Source organism: Callionymus lyra, chromosome 2, assembly GCF_982586985.1.
Source record: "Callionymus lyra chromosome 2, fCalLyr1.hap1.1, whole genome shotgun sequence".
Classification (NCBI taxonomy): domain Eukaryota; kingdom Metazoa; phylum Chordata; class Actinopteri; order Syngnathiformes; family Callionymidae; genus Callionymus; species Callionymus lyra.
This window is the reverse complement of record NC_141819.1, coordinates 27,507,709-27,531,175: the sequence shown is the minus strand read 5'-3', so window position 1 is coordinate 27,531,175 and position 23,467 is coordinate 27,507,709. Positions and strand designations below refer to the sequence as shown.

Here is a 23,467-nt window from a genome sequence, read left to right as displayed (position 1 = left end):
CATCATCTCTTCAGAGGAATCTGAGTTTCCAAGAATTTAGAAATGTTCTCTGGTTTGTATAGTTCTTCAAGCAATGGAAACATGATTCAACTTTGAGTCACTCATATCTGATCAAACTGGCTCTTAGGAAGATTCACACCATCCCACCATTTTGGTGAAACTGCAGTTCATAGAGTAATGGAAACTCTGTACGTACATAAGTGCCATCAGAATACTGAATGGTTTAATTTAACTAAGATAATTTTACATTTCAAATGTTTTAAAGTTGAATGTTTCATTAAAACCTTGTTTTTTTAAGCATTTAGTATGCTTTTTGAATGATTTAACTATATAATTTAGATAATGAAGGATTGAATTAAGTTTTAATAGATAATTTAACTAAAATGTGAATATTAAAAAAAAATAATTCACATAGAGTTTGATACCCTAATAATTCAAAAATGCATTTATAAATAAAAATATTCTCAATAAAAAAAACGTGGGTATAATAGTTACACGATACCTATACAATACAATGTAACCCTATACATTGTATTGTCACAATATCCAAAATATTAAATAAAAGTATTCAAAAAAAGAATAGAAACTAAGTTCCAATGAAAAAATAACACTGAAATGGTAAATTCAACCATTCAATCTTGACATTTCACTGATAAACTTTCTTACACGATCCACTAATAGGGAAGGAAGTATATGTACATAGATATTTTCGGACGAGCTGTGGTATTCTCGATAAGCTGCATAGGTCCGATGGTCCAAGCGGGCAGACCAGCCAGGAGTGAGAAGAAATAGCGAAGATGACAAGAACCTGAACTAGAACCTGTGCCACCAGGACTAACCGCCTGATGTTGTGCAGCATGAACTTTCAGATTCTAGTCTCACCTTTTATACTTGTTGTGAAGGGTTTGTCAAAGATGATGATAAGGTCCGGGAAATGTAACACTTTTGTCTACGTTGGTGTATGTGTGTTGTAGGCGGAGCTGTGAAAAGATCAACCGTTGGAGTCAATAACTGGAATGAGTTCTAGAGGACCAAGCACAGACCCTTGTATGTCCCCAAGCCGAGCTTCAGATACTAGAGTAGTTTCTCTAGGAAACAGAGGTATCTGGGTATCAACAAAAACAAGTTTGAAAACCTGAGTGAAGGAAAGGAAGGATAAGAAGAAAAGAAAGGTTACAAGGGTAGTATTGGTTAATAGTAGAGAGAAAACGAGAAGAGAGGGGGGTGGGCTTGGTGGGTTAAGGAAGTTGAAGAAGTCGCAGTTCAAGTTATTTTTATTGTCAAATATGCATATGTATTAGGACATACAGCATAAATGAAATTGTGGTCCTCTCTGACCCACGACACAAAGCATGAATACAGTTGAAAGGACTTAACTACAGACATTAAACACTTGAAACAATTAAAGACTTAACAATTAAAGACTTAAACATACATTAATTAAGACAGTCAAGAAAATAAATAAAATAAATGACCAACAAAATGAAATAATCAACAAACCTAAATAATCGACTAATAAACAAAATAAAAATGCACAGGTAGTTCAAGCAGAGGTGAGATCTGAACTGAAGCGAGAAGAGACTGGTACCAAGTCTGGTTTCAATGTACCATAATTAACCTTATGTTTTTGGATAGTAGCAGTTGAGTCATGCCAAGTTATTCTGTATCTAATATTTGGACCTAGTATACTTTACTTGTGACTCATCTAATCTTATAACAACCTGTTCCTTATACTCCTGACTCATAAGACAATTCCTTTATGTCTAGAGCGTCAGTAAAAGTATGCTCACAGTAGAGAGAGTTGGACTGAGCGGCCTGCACTACATAACTATTGACAAGTTTGACATACTCAGCTAGTGGAAAGTATGGGAAATTGGAGTTTCAGCTCTCTCCCCTCAGGCCCACCAGTGTAATGGAAAGTGGACACATCACCCACACGGTGCCAAACTACAGGCTGCTCGTCTGACTGCTGTTTATCCCTGTAAACTCCTGTTTTGCTTTCTCACCAGCGACGTTAAACAGATTAAACAGGATTATTTTATTAATAGACTCGGAGGAGAGCGGTGCAGGTTATCTTTGGAATACTGAGGACTAACACGACCGTGGAAATAGTGCACCCAATCGAAGAAGGTTGTGCGTGTAGTAGAGCAGGCGTGCCAGAGTCTGTCAGAGGCTTACTGGGTCATCACTGTCCCAGCTCCAGTGTCAGAGTGTCAGACTCCTTGTTCAACTTGGACTCCGGACACAAGTGGACCATGTCTCTCAGACTCCTGCCTGCGTTCATGGACAACGACGAAGACGACGATGGCAACTTCACGAAGTGGATGAGCAGTTACTGGGGTCATGGTGCAGAAAGTGCGCATTCACGGGACAGAAAACGCAGCTTCAGAAAACCGGCCAAGAACCGGGGGGACCGAAGAGCTTCACTCCCAACTGTGGTAAGAATCGGCGTCTGTTCATTTTTAAACTATTTATAGTTTAATGTGGTTACACATTTAACAAAGGAAAAAGTCCAAAATTTGTACATGGATCATTTTGTAAGCCAATTTATATTTAGTTAAGAAGATGAATTAATTATCTGATGGTCTGTATCATTGAAATTGTAACGTATGTGGTTACAATGAGTTTCAGAGCTTCTCTTTCAGCACGATCACCAATAAATGACTCAGTAGATCTCAAACGTAGTTCACGGTGATCACAGGTCTTGAACAAAACACATAAAAAGCATATAAGACAATAAAGTAATGCCTTATATTTCTCATAAATATGGTGTTGTTGGCCAGTATTTCACTTTAGATTTAGAGTTCAAATAAGTACCCGCATTGATTTGAAACATACTAGATCGCGATGACATACTATCCATGTCTAATGAATAGAAAAGTCAATGAGTAATCATGAAGTCAATTTTATTTGTTCAATTAAAACAAAAGTTATTTTACATTATCACAGAAGAGAAAAGGAGAAAAATGTTTGAATTAATTTAAATTTTGACTAGGATATTTATTTGGATTGTGAACTTCATCCAGTCATTTTGCTGACAGCAATACCCTGTAATTAAACAAATTAATAAAAAAAATCATACATAAATTCATTTTTAGATTTTAGAAGTGATATATAGGTAACTTAAACTACTGTTGTACATTCAATGAAGTATGTGCTCATCATTTGTGTTCAAAACAAATACTTATGGTCGATTATATAATTCTCATGAAAAAATACTAAAAACACTGTAAGATAGATATATCATGGAATAGACATATTTTCCAATAGATTCTTCAAGACATTTAAAATATTTTTAATTATCGACCCAACAGGTTCGATCGGGTCAGATGTGTATGGGTGTTATAGCGTATCTTGAAAAATGTAAAATAAAAAAAACAATGCTTGTAAAAATGTAAAATAACATATTATTTTTAAATTTCAAACTAAAATCTTTGACAAAATTACTTTTAAATTGATCAGGGTCAATAGGACTGTATAATTAACCCCAATTACTCTGTGAGATTTCTCAATGGAGATCAATAAAGAATATTGATTGATTAATTGATTGATTGATTGATATTATGATAAGATAAGATGAAATCTCTCGAAGCAATAAACACTTACACTTCATTACCTTTGCTGTCCTGTTAATCTATTTGTTGTGCAAATGTTAAAAAAAAGATTATCATTCTTAAGCTGCTAATCGAAGGAGTTACTGGACTAAGTCAAAGGTTAATGATGCTAAACTTAGCATGGCTGCTGAACACATTACTTAAGGACATTAGTGGTGCTGAACTGCGTTAAGTAACAAATCCCTGCAGAGTTATATCAGCTCAATCTGGCTCATAGACGACACGTTAACAACTCCAAAAGTGCTTCATTACTTTATACTTGCCCTTTGTGATCCACAGTCACAATTAGACGCCATGAAATTGAACCGGCTACACGCAGACTCAATGGCACCGGCGTCCAGCCACGTGAAAAACAGGGAGGAGAAGACGGAGATCCGACCGCACCAGAGGCCCCGTCGAGCGTCCTCCGATGACAACAACCGGCCCAAGACGGCCATGTCAGAGAAACGCATCACCACAATCCCAGAGCTGTCGGAGTCGTTTGAGAAGAGACTGTGGCTCTGTGATAAGAAGAATCTGCCGCAGGTGAGACTAAATAAACTATTTAAAGATTTTTAAAGTTGTTATACTCCTGAATGAGAATTATTTTTTATTTCCCGTTATTAGATGTGACTCTCTTCCATAAACTTTTTTACACCACCTAAATTTTGCGTCAAATTTAAAGGGACTAAAAGGACTCACAGTTATCGTACAAAAAGAGTAGTGGTCAAGTGTAAGAGTATGTGTTAACGGGGATCTTTAAGAAATCGTAATCCTCATGAAAAAATACTTTGTAAAATAGATATAACATGGACGTATTTTCTCATACATTTTTCAAGACATTTGAAATATTTTTAATTTAAAAGTCAATATACTGTAAGATAGCGAATCTAAACTAGTCCTGACTTGTGTTACCAGATCGATGACAAGCTGTGCCGGATCTGTCACGAGGAAATCTGTCAGAATGCTTCCGCCGTTCAAGAGCTCCAATGTACGCATCGCTTCCACAAAGAGGTAAGATTGACCACGTTGGCTCCAAAGACCTTCCTTTTACCATCCTGCATGCAAAGTCCTTATGAGGCATGACGGGAGCTTCTTACGGTTCCTCAACCTGCATGACGAAGAAGTCCCCTTTAGCTGGATTTTAACGAGACCGTGGAGACTCTCATGACTCTTGATGTCTCCGTCCGGTGGGCGCTGAAGGCGGCCCGCAGGTTAGAGCCGTGTCGGCCACGCAGCGGCAGCGAAGCGGCAGTTTGTCAGGAGAGAAGGCTGGTCGGCGAGAGGAGGCTCTCTGCAGACGGGTCCATCCCCACAGAGAAGGAGCAGCACACCTTCCGTCGCCAGCTCTCGCTGAGGAGACACCGTTGATATCCTTCTGTGACAGGAGGTGACTGGATTTACTGGGAGGCTGTGCACAGATGCTGCCAGATGTTCCTCTGACCTTCCACCTGTATGGTGGGATGTTTGAGACCAGAACTTTGTGCAGGTCTTTTTTTTTTATAATAATTACTCCAACCCATAATACCTTCTAAAAACTCTTGATGGATTTAACAACATTGCAGGAAAGTTTCCTATTTTCACAAAGCTTTAGAAATATTAGTTAATATCAAACTATCAGAATGCGTTTAAGTATATTTTGATATCACTTTTATTCAATAAATGTTTTCTTTAAACCCTATTTACCCTAAACGGCCCGACGAGGAACTGACTCTTAAGCAAAGGGGAAATCATGGCTATGTGGGTCAAGCCCGTTGACATCGTTTTGTATCCTTTTTTGGGGTTTTCCCAAACACATTAATGAGAAATTTTTTTTCAACACAAACTCTTGCCCATCTATGAACATGGTGGACCTGCTCCTGTTTATTTCTTTCTTTTTTTTCGAGGATTTCTAAAAGTCAGCAGATGTAAACGCCACACTAGAGACATATTGATACCAAAAAAGGAAGAACGCAAAAATAAGTTTAGGGCAAAAATGATAAACGTATCAATACCAACATGTTATAATGGTTAAAAATGCTGTATCATAAGGATGGTTTTTACTCTGGTAAATGACTGAAATCTGCTCTGTTTGTTGATCTGTTCACCTTTGTGTTTCAGTGTATGGATTGGTGGATTTGGAAGAAACAGACGTGTCCCACATGTTGTAGCAAAGTGTCCATGCCGACACCCTTCTACTGGTCTTCGTCTCGGATCAAAGTCCCATGATGTGCCCTCCACCAACATATACTCTCCACCTTTTCGTTTGGTGTTTAGAACGCCGCTTCACGCTCATACCGTCGCGACCATAGAAGGTTGCGCTGTGAACCGGTCGACTCGTTCAGTTGTGTTGAATTGTTCTATAAAGAGGCTACACTGGGCGGTACACAAATACACATGCATGCACTAAGAACGGAAGCAATAATAATAATGTAATTAAGTTTCTGTGTCCGATTGAGGTCACAAACCGTTTCTGTCCTAATATGACTTCTTCTTTATGGTTTTAGGGAAACAAGTTTGCTTTGTTGTTAAAAAAAACCTTTAACTAAGTTTAATGAATCTATATGCATAGCTTATTCTTTAATTCCCTGAAAATATGGTCTCACTAGATCATTAAAGTCTTTTACCTTACTGGCTTAGTTTCATCCCAAGGAATCAAATATAATTATTTACTTTTTAATAAATTAATTTGCTTCACCATTACTGAAGGTCCATTCATCATTCACATGCAGAGCAACCGTCTCAGCAGTTCAACACTGTTTTCTGAATGAATGTCAAATAAAAACAATGCCAATGTTTATTGTAATTGTTGTAAATATATTCAAATAATGTACTGACGACAACATGGTAGCTCATTTCACCAATGTAAAGCTTAGTTCCTTCAAATTGTTGGAACATGAGATATATATTTTATCACCATGTTGGGCCAGTATTTTTGTACTTATAATGCTTTTGCTGATATTGTTTTATGCCTGCTCATATAACAAATCCCACTTCGCAACAATAGAAGACAACGTTTTCATCACATCTATAAACTGAAATTAAAGAAACTCTGATCTCTCATTTGTGTCGTCAATCCTTATTTGCATCATATCTGGATTTGCATTTTAAGTTTGCGTAGCAAATCCTTTCGTCTGTGTTCATCCCCTGTTGAAGTGAAGAGGCGTTTGAGATGATGATTTAGTTATCTAGTCAAGTCAAAACTCTCATGTACCACAGTATCATCACGTAAATATCAATTTTAATATATATATATATATATATATATATATATATATATATATATATATATATATATATATATATATATATATTCAGATTATAATAAGGAAGGCACAACTTCCAGGAGACTGTTTAGGTCAGCAAGAAAACAGGTTAGTCAATAAAAGAAAGATATACTAATCATCATCTCAAGTGCAGGAAATGCTAATTTGAAAGATGGATTATGAATATGGACAAAGATGGATAATAGCTTTCCGTTGGAGCTTTTTAAGTTACCAAATGTTCATTTATATTTCTGTACTCTAAGATTCAAAAAGACAGTTTCCATTAGCTAGAAGTGAAACTGCCAGGATAACGATCGTGGTTTGGTACAATTGCTATCTCACTGAGTGGTGGCTTGCAGAGAGAGGGAGTTTATGCTGTATGAATGATTTATGCCATAGTATAACTAAAATGTGTTTGCAACTTCTATCTAAACTAGGAGCGTAATAAACCTTCATTATTATTCATCATTAGCTGTAAAAGTATTGATTTCTACATGAAATTATAATTGTCTAAGTTTAAACTACTAGTTACATCTGGTTCTTTCAACATCCTTACCAGCATCCACTGATAGCAAGTACCACAGATATGTACATTAAGATGCCAAGAATCTTACTCATCTTCCTGAGAAATAACAGCAAATAACCTAGCAACCCTCAAACAATGCCAAGAAAACAGTCCCAGCAATTGGATCACTTAAGTACCATGAAAGTTTATTTGTTCTATTGATTCGATGATAAGCTGTGCATTAGGAAGTTCTGTTTTTGCTCAGATGGGTGTGTGGGAAACCATTATGAGAAACCACACACACACACACACACCCACACACACGCACACACAGACAAGAAATAAACTAAAACCATTGTCACGCATTTTGCTGTGTAAATACTTGTTTTCAATACTTGACTTTAATCACGTTTTTATCTATTTAAAATAACCCCCAAAAAACTTTTTGTAGTTCACACAAGTTTAGTTAACGCTCTCGTGAGAAATAGCGGTATGTGACGTCACACTCTGCTACTGTGAGGCTCAGATCCAGATGTTGTGTACGTGCAGGCGCTCATGGAACACATGCGCGCTCCTCTCTCGAGTCCTAATAATGTCTCCTCTCGAGGAATAACGTGTGGCTTGAGTCCCGGTCCAGTCTGGTCAGTGGTTGAACTGATAGCGGGCGGCGATGCGCGTGAACAGGCGGACGTGCACACGTGGACAGCTGTGAGTGACAGGTGCGTGAGCCAATCACGAGACGGTTTGATGACGTCTAGAGCTCAGCGCTGTCCAATCATAACGACGGGGCGGCGTTTCTTGCCCCAAAACTGTTGGGAGTCGGAAAAAGAGGAAAAAAAGTGGAGGTTCCGAGGAGAGCCGATGTTTACCTCCTGTCTCGCCCTCAACTTAAAGAAAGATTTCAATCTTTTTTCTCTACAAATCTTTTCCTGAGCTTTGATACGGAAATACTGTACCCCCTTTGTAGCGGTTCTGATTCGTCCATCAACTAGAATCTTCAGACAAACCTGTTGGGTAAGACCGTGATCTTTTTTTTCTTCTTTTTAAACCAAGTCAAGCAGTCTTCTTTAAAGATACATCTTCGTTCTTTTTCTGGTGATATATTCGTAAAGTCATTTATTTGTAATGTTCGCTTAAAGCTCCACCCGGAGCATCGAGCATGATAGGATAATATATTTAAAAAATGTCTTATAACTTTTCATAAATTTTAACTCCCCCAAGACTATACCACTGTAGTACTGCTGAGTGTACAAACATGTTTGATAAGTTGTGATATTTCATTTAATTAAAAAGCTTAATCTCATTTATTAGATACGTTTACTGTACATATACTGTCATTTCTCCTCCGGGGCAGTTTTAAAAGTTCCTTTTTTTTTAATCCTACATAATAAATACAATTTAATAAAAAACATTTTCAGTTAATTTCTTACTAGTACTTCATTCTATTTTGTTTATTGACAAATTATTGCATTATTATTTAGACCATTAAGGTAGCATTTTCTCTGGTAAATGCCTGCATCTATAAGTAATACTATTATTAACCAAATCTTTTTTTCTCCAAGATCAATATTTATTATTAATATATAACAACCAGTGAGTTATATCCGATATGTTGTGAAAAGGATGTCTTAATTAACTTTACCAGTCCTATTAAGTCAGTTTATATTCGATACCTCCGGGTTTTACAACAATCAATAAACATTTACTCATTAAGACAAAAAAAACCCCATGGTAATTCAGTAAATATCGTCCTATGTTTCCAACACTGGCAATTAAAAATATGATTCTGATGTTACCATGAGAGTGAACAAGTACAAATAACTATTTCTCAACTCAGTTGTGGTTTACTTTTCTCTTACACCTCACCTGTTTCCGTTTGGGTTTTTAATGAGACATGTTAAAAGTGGACTTACTCTTTTACAGTTAAAATGTATGGCTTTAAAATTTGAATCTATGAATGTCAATATTTGTCACCGTATTTATTTATACACTCCTTTTCACGCCCTTTAATATCAACAAAAAACCCTTTTGTTAATAATACTACCTTTATGATCGTCATAATGTTACAGCTGCAACTATATAATAATAATAATAATGCGCTTGATGGAGTCTACTGACTCCTTTAAGAAACATCTTAAGACGTTTTTATTTGTTCAGGCTTTTCCTTGATTTTCTGGAACTCCTGTTGTGCTATCAGTTTTATCTTGATCTTTAAAATATATAATTGATTGAATATTGTTTTGATTGTTTAAGCGCTTTGTGACCCTGGTCTGGAAAAGCGCTATACAAATAAAAATTACTTACTTACTTACATTACCACAGACAGGTTATGGACTATTGGACTAGGAAAAAATGTACTAACCCTTACCTGTGTCGCAAATTAAATTCTATTGGAGTGGCCTCAACTGCTGCCGGCAACCATAGCGACTGAAGTGTGCACTTTCGCTGAAGAGTCCGTGCTTAGGGCCATCAGAATGAAATGGATGTTTCCAACAGCACTGTGGTATTGAAGGTGTGCCATATTAACGTTCCCTTTGTTCTGGGCCCGAATCCTTGTCATTTCCATGATAAAGCAAATCAGTCCCTCATTCCTATTCAGTGTCCTGCTTTGGTCCCTTTCAGTTCATCATTACTGAACATTGAATTAGATAACATATGAACCAGGTGCAGCACTCAGATATGTTACCAGCATAAATGAAGAAATCAAAATGATGTAGGTGGATAAGATAAGATGGGATACGCCTTCATTCGTCCCACAGTATGGAATGTGAAGTGAAAGACACACTTCTTAGGTTAATTGGAGACACACTCACAAGGTCAGGCACCCAAACAACTCTCATTCAAACCTCTCACTGTGTAATTATGTCTGAATACGCCCTTAATTGCCGGCAGAGCTGCTCTCTGTCGACTGCTTGATCTTCTTAGCTAACTCAATGGAAATTCATATAATGGACTGTGATATAAATAGTTCTCTTTGCTCTCCGGTCATGACATTTGTTGGGTTAGCATTCAGAAGATAAAATGTTTCATTTTTGATGTTGTAAGTGAAATTTTGAAATTCATTCTGGTGTCACTTGCGAAATAATTTGAATACCCCTCTCTTAATCAGAGGATATATTCTGATTAGTGATAATCTATCTTCTTAATCTATCTCACGTGTGCATTGTGTTTCATCCACAGGATGTGTAGAGTGCATCCATCTAAATGTCTTAAAGATAGATTTAATCTCAATCTACTTAAGCCTAAACCTTCTGTCATTCTTCTTGGTATAAAGTGATGATTCTGCACATTCTAACTACTGTTTGTGTGGCCTCATCACTGTATCATCCTTTAAATCATAAAGATTCTGTCAAACTAGCCAACAAATCTGACATATTTGTTATTTATTCATGAAACAGAACATAAGTACAAATCAATAAAATGAAGGTAAACAAACATTTGAAATTATAGGTATTTAAAAGCGAAATAAAACATATATTCCTTTTTTTTCAAATCTCTACAATGTTAATATACAATATAATGTATTTAGGATCGTTACAATTATGTCAAACACATTTAAAAAAGTTTGAATATATCTTATAATCTAAAACAAGTATTCATTTGGTATTTTATAAAACTGCTATGTGTAATCTTGTATAAATTTAGATTTTAAATGATCGTCTTTGCTTCTACAATCCAGGTGTGATGGGGAGTTTCAAAGGTCACGCTCTCCCTGGAGTCTTTTTCCAGATTTTCGGTCTTTGGTGGTCGGCAAAGTTTTCTCTCTTGAGCGCCTCCCGCAGGAACAGGAGCATTGGTTCCACCCGACTCTCCGGGAGAGATTTTCAGCGACGCCTGGAAGTGATTGAGAGTTTGGTTGTTTTATTTCTCACCTTTGTCGGTAAGAATGAACCAGAGAGCACGAGTCGTTTGGTCCTCAACGGGCATCTTGTGAAAGAAAACATATTTTCCGCAGGGATCATTGGAGAGCAGTTTGCTGACAGTGGACCGAGGTTCCATCTGTATGACTCTGCAGAGAAACACTGGATCTACCTGATGAACTGGCAGCACTCCACCATGTACCTGTTCTTCGCTCTCGCTGCCTTGGTGACCCTGGTGGTCCACACCATCGAGGCGGCTCCGCTGGCCCTGGACCGACTCATGATGGCTCTTGCCTTCTTCAACGAGGGTGAGAGAGTTGCCTTTGTACCTCAACGTGCTTTAGTGATGACATACAAGTAATACGTCTGCATTTTATAGTAGCAACATACAGTCATTTGTTTGGAAATGAATTGTGTAACATGACGTGAGCGCCTGCTTAAACCACCACTTACAAATGTCAGATGTTCCAGTTGATCAACGCCACAGGCTAGTTTTTTTTCATTCTTCTGGTGGCATTTCCTCATATTGTCCAGTCCTCAGAGCAGTGCTCAAACTCTGGGTGTGACAAACTAATGTGAATTCTAGAAAGGCAGACGATCACAACACGTTGTCAGGTTAGCAAGGGACACAAGAGCATATCACAATCTTATGTAACATTTTGAAGTCAACTGAGAACAATTGGAGGTCAGAAGGTCTATTGTGAGGAGCGAGGGAGTTGACTTGGATGTCGAGGTGCACAAGGGTGCGTTGGTGAATTTCGACTCAGGAAGCAGACTGAGCGTGATTGCGTGTCAAAGTAAGAGAAACCGATGCACGGATATTAAACTGTGGTTAGCCCTTTGGTTAGTGACAGGAAGCTCCTTGAAGTCTTGATCTGAGTAACACGTTTATTTTTTAGAAATGAATGTATACCGTTTTATTTCCACCGGTGATGTTTATAGTAGGAATCACAGCAAAATGAAAAAAAAACACAGTTCTTAATCGCTCTCTGTTCTTAATTTAACTTTGGGTTTGACCCCCTCGCCCCTGCTTTCCTGTTTACTCTTGCTTCTTCAAAACACGTTTTTTCGGTATCATTCTGCTTGCTCTAATATCTTTTTATCGGCGATACAAGAAATATCATATCGCAGTAACTCCTTTTCTTTAGTGGTCTGGGCACATTTTTAATTGTTGACTCAGTTCTTCTTTAATGTGAGAATCTAAGTGAGAGAATTTATCATCAGAAATAGATTTATCTTGTGGTGCAGGCTTCCTCTTCCTCTACCACCTCCACGGCCGGAGCATGCTGGACGTCCATGTGCATCAGCTGCTGCTCTACGCCGTCTTCGGCAGCGCCGTGGTCTCCTTCCTGGAGGTGTTCCACCGAGGCAACATCACCCTGGAGCTGCTGCGCTGCGCCCTGACGCTGCTGCAGGGGAGCTGGTTCTGGCAGGTACAAGAAACACAAAGCATTATCATGGATTTAAACAGTTTAAAATTCAAGGCTGAATTCTGTGTTGGCTTCTTTGTTTTCTCAGATAGGTTTTGTTCTCTACCCGCCCAGTGGGCCTCAGTGGGACATGGACGATCACGCCAACATGATGTTCATCACCATGTGTTTCACCTGGCACCTGTGCTTGGCCCTGCTCATCGTGAGCGCACTTTATTGCACCGTCAGCTGGTAAGAGCTCCACCACACACCTGGCCATCCTGCCTAACAACCGTTTGTGTTCATTCTAATGCTGACTGTGTCCTGCTGCAGCGTGGTGCGCTCCAGATTAAAGAAGACTCCTCCCATGGAGATGGGCCTCCTGAAGCACATAGACCGAGATCAAGACTCAGAGGATGAGAATTTCTAGATAGGATTCTCTCTTATCAACAGTCAAATCAGGGATGTAGTGTTTGAAATTCCAGCAGAAATACAAAGAGACGGTAGGAGAGGGTGTTGGCTACTCAGATAAACAGTGGGTCAGAAAAAAAAAAAAAAGACCAAAATAGCTTAGCGCTTAACCTTTGAAAATATTTGTTGATCTTTAAAATAAATTATTTTCTGACCCACATGTGCCAAGAAAGGCGACATAGGCTGGTGATCGAAAATATGCTTAAAGGGAATATGTACAGTTATATTTCAATTTATGCAATTTATGTTTTTACTTCATGTTGCTCAGCTACTCAAAATTAAAATCAATCTGCAAGTTGTTTACAACAACTATACGTTTAGACTGTAAAATGTTTGTCAGTGAAAAGTTACTATGAGGCCTTTTTTTGTATTTATATTCATTTTCCTTTTGATAAGCGGGTGTTTGAGGCGAACATTTATTTTTTCCATTTGCGCAGATAGTTCGTGTGTGATGTTTAAGTGTCTGTTTATCTTGTTGCCATACGTGACAGCGCCATCTAGTGGTGGGAATGTTATTTTTGTGTTGCTGTAAGTCCAAGACAACCAGATTTTTTGTAAAAAACCCTTTTCTAAACCCCAAATGTCAAGGTGTGAACACAATATCTGGTACAATACTGCTGTTAACTCAAAGACAATGCGGTTTTAAGCAAAGACAAGCAAGTTTATTCTGTTTATATGCTGTTTTATAAATAAAACATGACGTATTGAAGCGGTCATTGTGTTTTGATTCTATTTGTATACGATAGTAGATTAAAGGGCTTTCACATCTGCGGCATTACAAATCACTGGTAGGGGCAAAGAATAAAAATAATAATAAGACAGTGCCATCTGAGGTAAGGTTAGGTAAGGTAAAACTTAATTGATACCTCAGGAGGTCTCCTTCGGGAAATTGTTTTTTTCCAATAGCCAATTCATACAGCAATTTTTTATTTAAAAAAATAAATAAATAAAAATAAAATAAGAACAAGAACATAAAGAGAAAGAACAAGATGACACAATCTAAGTCTAAAGATAAAGAACATAGATCTATGATATGATATGATAGAAATAATTCAGTATTTTCCAAAAAAAAATTGTACTATATTTTATATTCTAATTCAAATAATTCAAAAATATATTTTATTAATTTAATATTTTTTGGATGTAAACCTTCTGTCATTCTTCTTGGTATAAAGTGATGATTCTGCACATTCTAACTACTGTTTGTGTGGCCTCATCACTGTATCATCCTTTAAATCATAAAGATTCTGTCAAACTAGCCAACAAATCTGACATATTTGTTATTTATTCATGAAACAGAACATAAGTACAAATCAATAAAATGAAGGTAAACAAACATTTTGAAATTATAGGTATTTAAAAGCGAAATAAAACATATATTCCTTTTTTTTCAAATCTCTACAATGTTAATATACAATATAATGTATTTAGGATCGTTACAATTATGTCAAACACATTTAAAAAAGTTTGAATATATCTTATAATCTAAAACAAGTATTCATTTGGTATTTTATAAAACTGCTATGTGTAATCTTGTATAAATTTAGATTTTAAATGATCGTCTTTGCTTCTACAATCCAGGTGTGATGGGGAGTTTCAAAGGTCACGCCCTCCCTGGAGTCTTTTTCCAGATTTTCGGTCTTTGGTGGTCGGCAAAGTTTTCTCTCTTGAGCGCCTCCCGCAGGAACAGGAGCATTGGTTCCACCCGACTCTCCGGGAGAGATTTTCAGCGACGCCTGGAAGTGATTGAGAGTTTGGTTGTTTTATTTCTCACCTTCGTCGGTAAGAATGAACCAGAGAGCACGAGTCGTTTGGTCCTCAACGTGCATCTTGTGAAAGAAAACATATTTTCCGCAGGGATCATTGGAGAGCAGTTTGCTGACAGTGGACCGAGGTTCCATCTGTATGACTCTGCAGAGAAACACTGGATCTACCTGATGAACTGGCAGCACTCCACCATGTACCTGTTCTTCGCTCTCGCTGCCTTGGTGACCCTGGTGGTCCACACCATCGAGGCGGCTCCGCTGGCCCTGGACCGACTCATGATGGCTCTTGCCTTCTTCAACGAGGGTGAGAGAGTTACCTTTGTACCTCAACGTGCTTTAGTGATGACATACAAGTAATACGTCTGCATTTTATAGTAGCAACATACAGTCATTTGTTTGGAAATTAATTGTGTAACATGACGTGAGTGCCTGCTTAAACCACCACTTACAAATGTCAGATGTTCCAGTTGATCAACGCCACAGGCTAGTTTTTTTTCATTCTTCTGGTGGCATTTCCTCATATTGTCCAGTCCTCAGAGCAGTGCTCAAACTCTGGGTGTGACAAACTAATGTGAATTCTAGAAAGCCAGACGATCACAACACGTTTTCAGGTTAGCAAAGGACACAAGAGCATATCACAATCTTATGTAACATTTTGAAGTCAACTGAGAACAATTGGGGGTCAGAAGGTCTATTGTGAGGAGCGAGGGAGTTGACTTGGATGTCGAGGTGCACAAGGGTGCGTTGGTGAATTTCGACTCAGGAAGCAGACTGAGCGTGATTGCGTGTCAAAGTAAGAGAAACCAATGCACGGATAGAAACTGTGGTTAGCCCTTTGGTTAGTGACAGGAAGCTCCTTGAAGTCTTGATCTGAGTAACACGTTTATTTTTTAGAAATGAATGTATGCCGTTTTATTTCCACCGGTGATGTTTATAGTAGGAATCACAGCACATCTATTTTAAAATGAAAAAAAAACACAGTTCTTAATCGCTCTCTGTTCTTAATTTAACTTTGGGTTTGACCCCCTCGCCCCTGCTTTCCTGTTTACTCTTGCTTCTTCAAAACACGTTTTTTTCGGTATCATTCTGCTTGCTCTAATATCTTTTTATCGGCGATACAAGAAATATCATATCGCAGTAACTCCTTTTCTTTTTTGGTCTGGGCACATTTTTAATTGTTGACTCAGTTCTTCTTTAATGTGAGAATCTAAGTGAGAGAATTTATCATCAGAAATAGATTTATCTTGTGGTGCAGGCTTCCTCTTCCTCTACCACCTCCACGGCCGGAGCATGCTGGACGTCCATGTGCATCAGCTGCTGCTCTACGCCGTCTTCGGCAGCGCCGTGGTCTCCTTCCTGGAGGTGTTCCACCGAGGCAACATCACCCTGGAGCTGCTGCGCTGCGCCCTGACGCTGCTGCAGGGGAGCTGGTTCTGGCAGGTACAAGAAACACAAAGCATTATCATGGATTTAAACAGTTTAAAATTCAAGGCTGAATTCTGTGTTGGCTTCTTTGTTTTCTCAGATAGATTTTGTTCTCTACCCGCCCAGTGGGCCTCAGTGGGACATGGACGATCACGCCAACATGATGTTCATCACCATGTGTTTCACCTGGCACCTGTGCTTGGCCCTGCTCATCGTGAGCGCACTTTATTGCACCGTCAGCTGGTAAGAGCTCCACCACACACCTGGCCATCCTGCCTAACAACCGTTTGTGTTCATTCTAATGCTGACTGTGTCCTGCTGCAGCGTGGTGCGCTCCAGATTAAAGAAGACTCCTCCCATGGAGATGGGCCTCCTGAAGCACATAGACCGAGATCAAGACTCAGAGGATGAGAATTTCTAGATAGGATTCTCTCTTATCAACAGTCAAATCAGGGATGTAGTGTTTGAAATTCCAGCAGAAATACAAAGAGACGGTAGGAGAGGGTGTTGGCTACTCAGATAAACAGTGGGTCAGAAAAAAAAGAAAAGAAGACCAAAATAGCTTAGCGCTTAACCTTTGAAAATATTTGTTGATCTTTAAAATAAATTATTTTCTGACCCATATGTGCCAAGAAAGGCGACAGAGGCTGGTGATCTAAAATATGCTTAAAGGGAATATGTACAGTTATATTTCAATTTATGCAATTTATGTTTTTACTTCATGTTGCTCAGCTACTCAAAATTAAAATCAATCTGCAAGTTGTTTACAACAACTATACGTTTAGACTGTAAAATGTTTGCCAGTGAAAAGTTACTATGAGGCCTTTTTTTGTATTTATATTCATTTTCCTTTTGATAAGCGGGTGTTTGAGGCGAACATTTATTTTTTCCATTTGCACAGATAGTTCGTGTGTGATGTTTAAGTGTCTGTTTATCTTGTTGCCATACGTGACAGCGCCATCTAGTGGTGGGAATGTTATTTTTGTGTTGCTGTAAGTCCAAGACAACCAGATTTTTGTAAAAACCCTTTTCTAAACCCCAAATGTCAAGGTGTGAACACAATATCTGGTATAATTCTGCTGTTAACTCAAAGACAATGCGGTTTTAAGCAAAGACAAGCAAGTTTATTCTGTTTATATGCTGTTTTATAAATAAAACATGACGTATTGAAGCGGTCATTGTGTTTTGATTCTATTTGTATACAATAGTAGATTAAAGGGCTTTCACATCTGCGGCATTACAAATCACTGGTAGGGGCAAAGAATAAAAATAATAATAAGACAGTGCCATCTGAGGTAAGGTTAGGTAAGGTAAAACTTAATTGATACCTCAGGAGGTCTCCTTTGGGAAATTGTTTTTTTCCAATAGCCAATTCATACAGCAATTTTTTATTAAAAAAATAAAAAAAAAATCAAAATAAAATAAGAACATAAAGAGAAAGAACAAGATGACACAATCTAAGTCTAAAGATAAAGAACATAGATCTATGATATGATATGATAGAAATAATTCAGTATTTTCCAAAAAAAAATTTTACTCAGAATTTTATATTCTTATTCAAATAATTCAAAAATATATTTTATTAATTTAATATTTTTTGGATCGTAGCCTTTTTAATTCAACCAAAAATGTACAGTATTATCACAACATTTCTACACGGAAATGAAAAGGCTACACAATTAAATATATAATATAATATATTATATATTAGAATATCAAACACTATGTGAAAGAAAATTACTAAAAATGTATATTATTAAATAACAGCAAACTCAGGCTTTAAATAAAGATGATTTTCATCCAATTACTTGAAAAAACAATCTTTAAAAAGCATAAAAAGTCCATTAAAAAATCATAGTTGCAACGTATTAAATGTTGAATTCTATTATTCATCGTCCGACAGAACCATCAGCCTCTGAACGACACTAGGACGGTGAAGAAAACATCACGACTTGAACAAAGTTTTGTGTAAATACTGTAAATATGAGGTCCAGCTGACCAAACACTCGCTCACTCCTCCGTGTCTCTGACAAATGCAAATACCTGAGTCTGAGCTTCTCTAACAGCCTCAAGCCAACGACTCGTCGCCGCAGACGACTCGACCGTCTTCAGTCTTGACTCGAGACAAACCTTTTTTTTGCTTCATTTAGTTTCCCCTGAAAGTGGCAGAAACAATATGAGCTTTCATGAGCCTGGAGGGGAAGAGATGTAACTCAGGAGAAAAACACACTCTGGCTCTGGAAACAAGGTCTGAACCGTGTACACTTCATGAGATATGATAGTAGAAGAATCACATTTTTATTGATTCTGAACACTAGTGAGAGATGAAGAACTGAGTTTTATTTAGTAGGTACAATGAGGTAGAGGCCTAGGGTTGAACTAGGATTGACTTAGGGTTGGCCAAGGGTTGAACTAGGGTGAGCAGGTGATGGATGGCAACAATTAAAGTGGACGTCTTCTTTACAGAGGGAAGACCTTGTCACGGTCAACTAAAGCGTCCCTGAACCAAATTCTGCTTCGGAAGTAATCGACTTACGATGAGTTCTTAGGTCACCGTGCCCCTAAGTCAACCTTATGTCAACCTTAGGCCAACCCTAGGCCAACCCTGGGTTGAGCCTAGGCCAACCCTAGATCACTAACCCTAGGCCTAACCCTAACCCTAACCCTAGTTCAACCCTGAACTAGGGTTGATCTAGGGTTGAACTAGGGTTGACTTAGGGTTGGCCTAGGGTTGAACTAGGGTTGACCTAGGGTTGAACTAGGGTTGGCCTAGGGGTGACTTAGGGTTGGCCTATGGTTGAACTAGGGTTGGCCTAGGGTTGATCTAGGGTTGAAATAGGGTTGAACTAGGGTTGATATAGGGTTGACCTAGGGTTGACTTAGGGTTGGCCTAGGGTTGATCTAGGGTTGAACTAGGGTTGAACTAGGGTTGATATAGGGTTGACCTAGGGTTGACTTAGGGTTGACCTAGGGTTGAACTAGGGTTGATCTAGGGTTGAACTAGGGTTGGCCTAGGGTTGATTTAGGGTTGGCCTAGGGTTGAACTAGGGTTGGCCTAGGGTTGACTTAGGGTTGGCCTAGGGTTGAACTAGGGTTGATCTAGGGTTGAACTAGGGTTGATCTAGGGTTGAACTAGGGTTGGCCTAGGATTGAACTAGGGTTGACCTAGGGTTGAACTAGGGTTGGCCTAGGGTTGACTTAGGGTTGGCCTAGATTGAACTAGGGTTGGCCTAGGGTTGATCTAGGGTTGAACTAGGGTTGAACTAGGGTTGATCTAGGGTTGACCTAGGGTTGACCTAGGGTTGACTTAGGGTTGACCTAGGGTTGAACTAGGGTTGATCTAGGGTTGGCCTAGGGTTGGCCTAGGGTTGGCCTAGGGTTGGCCTAGGGTTGGCCTAGGGTTGATTTAGGGTTGGCCTAGGGTTGAACTAGGGTTGGCCTAGGGTTGACTTAGGGTTGGCCTAGGGTTGAACTATGGTTGACCTATGGTTGAACTAGGGTCGATCTAGGGTTGAACTAGGGTTAGGGTGAGGGTTAGGCCTAGGGTTAGGGATCTAGGGTTGGCCTAGGCTCGACCCAGGGTCGGCCTAGGGTTGGCCTAAGGTTGACATAAGGTTGACTTAGGGGCACGGTGACCTAAGAACTCATCGTAAGTCGATTACTTCCGAAGCAGAATTTGGTTCAGGGACGCTTTAGTTGACCGTGACAAGGTCTTCCCTCTGTAAAGAAGACGTCCACTTTAATTGTTGCCTCCATCACCTGCTCCCCAGGCAGACGGGAGTGTTTGGATTTAAGGGGCGAGAGTGACAAGAGTGCGGTTATTGAACGAGGACGGGTCTCTTTCAGCAGGACTCTGATTAGACCCGTCGCCCGAGCTGCCACAATCCACTCACTCTGGTAATTGTCCCTCATCCCTCGTTTTACCCCGTTTGCTTCTCTCGCTTCTAAACCAGTTGTTCTCCTTCACCTCCTGAATTCATCATCTCAGTCGCACTTACGTCTCGATCCCTGAAATACCGAACCAGCGTTTGTCCGTCAGATTCTTTCCACCACTAGAGGGCGTCTAAATTTGAATTATTTTATTATTATCTCGCGGAAGAATTTATTTATCAACGTGAACAACTTAATCGATATTTAATTACTCATTCATAAATCATTTTCAAAATCATAATTTTATTACGATTATTAAATCTAGTGGTTAATTTATATTTTATTACATTTTTTTTTCTAATTAAAAATACAATTAAATATATGTAAAATCCTTCAAGAAACATCTTAAGACATTTTTATTTGTTCAGGTTTTTCCTTGATTTTCTGGAACTCCTTTGTTATTCTCGGTGTTATCATGACCTTTTAAGTATATATTGTTTTGAGTATTGTTTAAGCGCTTTGTAACCCTGGTCTGGAAAAGGGCTCTATAAATAAAAATAAAAATATATATAAAAACCACATAATTCCAATTAGCCATTAACGGTAAATATAACTAAGCTTACAATTTCAAGTGAAACATTATATTTTATTGAAAAAATGTTGACAGTATAGATTTGTTTTGCCATGATAATTGATATTATTCCAAAAAGGCACTGAATTTAAATATAAATACTGCCTAATTTTTTGCCAATTTATTTGATCTGTGATAAGTAAATTCTATAGAAAATAAAAGTTATTCTTAGTATTGGTCAGCCTGAGTCTATGATGGCTGATATATTTTTATAAGGTGTAGTGCTATTGCTCGGATATAAAAAAAAAACAAAGACAAGTGTCTCCCTCCCTCATTCCCTCCCACGCGCACCTGGACAGGTAGGTCCTCGTCACTTCCACACACCTGCAGCCATGTGACTAGAGTGTCTGAGAGCGAGAAACCTTCATCATCTTCATCATCTCCCTCACACCTCCATCTGTGGTCAGCAGTCATGGACAAGCTCAAGTCGGTGCTGAGCGGCGAGGAGGCTCGCAGGGACGACAGGACCATCCTGGAGGTAGATCTGATCCTCCTTCGAAGCTGAACCCTGGTCTGAAGAACAGTTTGTGTGCAGACGGTGAATGAAGCCTCCTCGCTGAGCTGGGCCACCAGACTGAAGGGCTTCGTCGCGTGTTTCGTCGTCGGGGCTGCGTGTACAGTTCTGGTAACACATTTAAAACTCTTGTTATTATTATTATTAGTTTTAAATCACGAAGGGCGGAAATAAACGAGGTGAGATACAGTGGAAGTTCTGGTTTGTCTGGAAGTTTGGAATGTCGCCGTGTGACGTCACAGATGACAGAGATTTTGGTGTTTCCTTGTTATTCACAGCTGAAAGAGTTTCTGTGATTTAAAAAAAATGTTCAACTACAATTTAAACATATCTGAATCAGTAACTTTGACAGAACATGGTTAGTAAGTCATTTTTATTTATATAGCGCTTTTCCAGACCTGGGTCACAAAGCGCTTAAACAATCAAAACAATATTCAATAAAGTATATATTTTAAAGATCAAGATAAAACTGATGACACAAAAGGAGTTCCAGAAAATCAAGGAAAAGCCTGAAAAAATAGAAACGTCTTAAAATGTTTACACACAAAATAAGTTTATAGAATTACAGAACCAATCAACTATCTAAACATTATTTTTGAAAACTGTTTTTCTGGTGGTATAGTAACTCTGTATTGATATATATATATATATATATATATATATATATATTATATATATATATAATTTTATTTATTTGAGCAGTACAAACCGAAGGTATTATTAAAGTTCAGATTATTTGATGGTTTTGTCAATGATAATTTTAGGACTTTTAAATGGCTTCATGTTTTGTGTGTATTGTCTTGTGCAGGGGGTATGCATGCTCTTCCTGCCCAAGGTGGGCCTCACTCTCTTCATCGTCTTCTACACTTTTGGAAACATCTGTGCCCTGGGCAGGTCTGTGTGAACCAACCGAGGAATATTTTAAAACCATTTTGTGTTGAGTGATGTGGTCATATACAGTATGCTGACATCACACTTTCCTCTACCAGCACCATGTTTCTGATGGGACCACTGAAGCAGCTGAAAAAGATGTGTGACAAGACCAGAGCTCTGGCAACAGCAATCATGATAGTGAGTAGAATTTTGTTCTCTTGTCTGTTAAGAAACGAGATAATGGTCTGGTAACGCTCTTTTTAGTGAAAGTAGTTGCGCTTTGTTCATAGTAAGAGATTTGAATTAACAGGGAATTGAATATTAAGACATTGGTGAAGCTCTGTCAATTAAGGATAAGTGGAAAATAACCTTTTATATTCCTTCTCGCAGACTTGTCTTGTGTTGACGCTCTGTGCTGCTTTCTGGGTAAGTGATTTATTAAATGAATGTGTTTAAACCTTCATGTGAATAAACATTTAAAATGGTTTGTTCTTCATCCCAGTGGAAGAATTTTGGACTCGCTCTCTTATTCTGTATCTTACAAGTCTTGTCTTTCACCTGGTGAGTCACTCTATGGTTTAAATGGAAGCTTTTGTACGCCTCATGAAGCTGACATGGCCTGTTTTTTTGGGTGCAGGTACAGCCTTTCATACATCCCTTGTGTGAGGTAGGTTCAAACTGTCAATTTATTTACGAATCCATGTTTAAACTGGAATCTTTTACTTTTAGGGAGGCCTTAATGAGAGCCCTGGCCGTATGTATGAAGTGAGCGACTCCACCTTTCACCGGATTCAATATTTAAAAACTACATAACTGAACAAGCAACAGATGTAAATATTCTGGGAGTCAACCCCGTTTTATAGGTTTTAACATGTTTATTTAATTACTAATTTCAATGGTTTATGATGCATAATCTCATTGTCAAATAAATAAACGTTTTCATTTATTATGTGTGGTAAACAAGAATAAGAAGGGGATACATAAGAAGAGGATGACTGACTTAAGTCAAACCCTTATGGAAATACTGGACGAAGAACAGTATTTAGTTTAATTTTTTCCATTTGTCATTACATATTTTACAGGAATAAATATAAATAACTTGGTGTTAAACATCCGATGGTTTAAAAAAAACAACACATTTTATTGATTTTTAAAGCATAAAGACATAAAGACAGGCATAAAGACAAACATGTAACAAAAGATCCTACCCTTGTTCCACCCCCTGTACGAGGTTTTCTCATAACCATGGAAGTCCATCCTTCCTCTTCACATTCAGGGCTTGAAATAAACATCCATCCATTCGTT

General features: G+C 38.3%; 4 protein-coding genes across 5 annotated transcripts; all 4 read left to right on the top strand.

Moving 5' to 3' along the window:
* Positions 1-2,237: 2,237 nt before the first annotated feature.
* lnp1 (leukemia NUP98 fusion partner 1) lies at positions 2,238-5,832 on the top strand. Of its 2 annotated transcripts, XM_087782902.1 has the most exons (5): positions 2,238-2,438; positions 3,894-4,139; positions 4,512-4,607; positions 4,797-4,983; positions 5,694-5,832. In XM_087782902.1, exons 1-4 carry the CDS (start codon positions 2,256-2,258, stop codon positions 4,962-4,964), a joined length of 693 nt encoding a protein of 230 aa, XP_087639028.1. In that variant the 5' UTR covers positions 2,238-2,255; the 3' UTR covers positions 4,965-4,983; positions 5,694-5,832. The 2 variants fall into 2 exon arrangements, with proteins under 2 accessions (XP_087639028.1, XP_087639027.1); XM_087782901.1 differs by lacking the exon at positions 4,797-4,983 and having other exon boundaries at positions 5,694-5,802.
* A 2,319-nt stretch (positions 5,833-8,151) lies between these two features.
* Positions 8,152-13,790, top strand: LOC148086327 (transmembrane protein 45B-like). The gene is made up of 6 exons (XM_087782899.1): positions 8,152-8,357; positions 11,023-11,223; positions 11,299-11,511; positions 12,452-12,636; positions 12,722-12,864; positions 12,946-13,790. The coding sequence occupies exons 2-6, from the start codon at positions 11,028-11,030 to the stop codon at positions 13,040-13,042; spliced, it is 834 nt and encodes a 277-aa protein (XP_087639025.1). The 5' UTR covers positions 8,152-8,357; positions 11,023-11,027; the 3' UTR covers positions 13,043-13,790.
* Positions 13,791-14,669: 879 nt separating this feature from the next.
* On the top strand, positions 14,670-17,449 carry LOC148086326 (transmembrane protein 45B-like). The gene is made up of 5 exons (XM_087782898.1): positions 14,670-14,865; positions 14,941-15,153; positions 16,105-16,289; positions 16,375-16,517; positions 16,599-17,449. Exons 1-5 carry the CDS (start codon positions 14,670-14,672, stop codon positions 16,693-16,695), a joined length of 834 nt encoding a protein of 277 aa, XP_087639024.1. The 3' UTR covers positions 16,696-17,449.
* Positions 17,450-21,023: 3,574 nt separating this feature from the next.
* sft2d2a (SFT2 domain containing 2a) lies at positions 21,024-23,466 on the top strand. The gene is made up of 8 exons (XM_087784408.1): positions 21,024-21,253; positions 21,311-21,400; positions 22,098-22,183; positions 22,279-22,360; positions 22,553-22,588; positions 22,665-22,723; positions 22,800-22,829; positions 22,892-23,466. The coding sequence occupies exons 1-8, from the start codon at positions 21,188-21,190 to the stop codon at positions 22,929-22,931; spliced, it is 489 nt and encodes a 162-aa protein (XP_087640534.1). The 5' UTR covers positions 21,024-21,187; the 3' UTR covers positions 22,932-23,466.
* Position 23,467: the final 1 nt, after the last annotated feature.

Bases quoted from the DNA above. Each gene is read 5' to 3' on its own strand.
- lnp1 (XM_087782902.1), top strand. From the start codon at position 2,256: ATGTCTCTCAGACTCCTGCCTGCGTTCATGGACAACGACGAAGACGAC. The intron at 2,439-3,893 runs GTAAGAATCGGC...TGTGATCCACAG, and splicing joins GAGCTTCACTCCCAACTGTG to TCACAATTAGACGCCATGAA. The intron at 4,140-4,511 runs GTGAGACTAAAT...TTGTGTTACCAG, and splicing joins ATAAGAAGAATCTGCCGCAG to ATCGATGACAAGCTGTGCCG.
- LOC148086327 (XM_087782899.1), top strand. From the start codon at position 11,028: ATGGGGAGTTTCAAAGGTCACGCTCTCCCTGGAGTCTTTTTCCAGATT. The intron at 11,224-11,298 runs GTAAGAATGAAC...TATTTTCCGCAG, and splicing joins TTTATTTCTCACCTTTGTCG to GGATCATTGGAGAGCAGTTT. The intron at 11,512-12,451 runs GTGAGAGAGTTG...CTTGTGGTGCAG, and splicing joins TCTTGCCTTCTTCAACGAGG to GCTTCCTCTTCCTCTACCAC.
- LOC148086326 (XM_087782898.1), top strand. From the start codon at position 14,670: ATGGGGAGTTTCAAAGGTCACGCCCTCCCTGGAGTCTTTTTCCAGATT. The intron at 15,154-16,104 runs GTGAGAGAGTTA...CTTGTGGTGCAG, and splicing joins TCTTGCCTTCTTCAACGAGG to GCTTCCTCTTCCTCTACCAC. The intron at 16,290-16,374 runs GTACAAGAAACA...TTGTTTTCTCAG, and splicing joins AGGGGAGCTGGTTCTGGCAG to ATAGATTTTGTTCTCTACCC.
- sft2d2a (XM_087784408.1), top strand. From the start codon at position 21,188: ATGGACAAGCTCAAGTCGGTGCTGAGCGGCGAGGAGGCTCGCAGGGAC. The intron at 22,184-22,278 runs GTCTGTGTGAAC...TTCCTCTACCAG, and splicing joins AACATCTGTGCCCTGGGCAG to CACCATGTTTCTGATGGGAC. The intron at 22,589-22,664 runs GTAAGTGATTTA...TCTTCATCCCAG, and splicing joins CGCTCTGTGCTGCTTTCTGG to TGGAAGAATTTTGGACTCGC.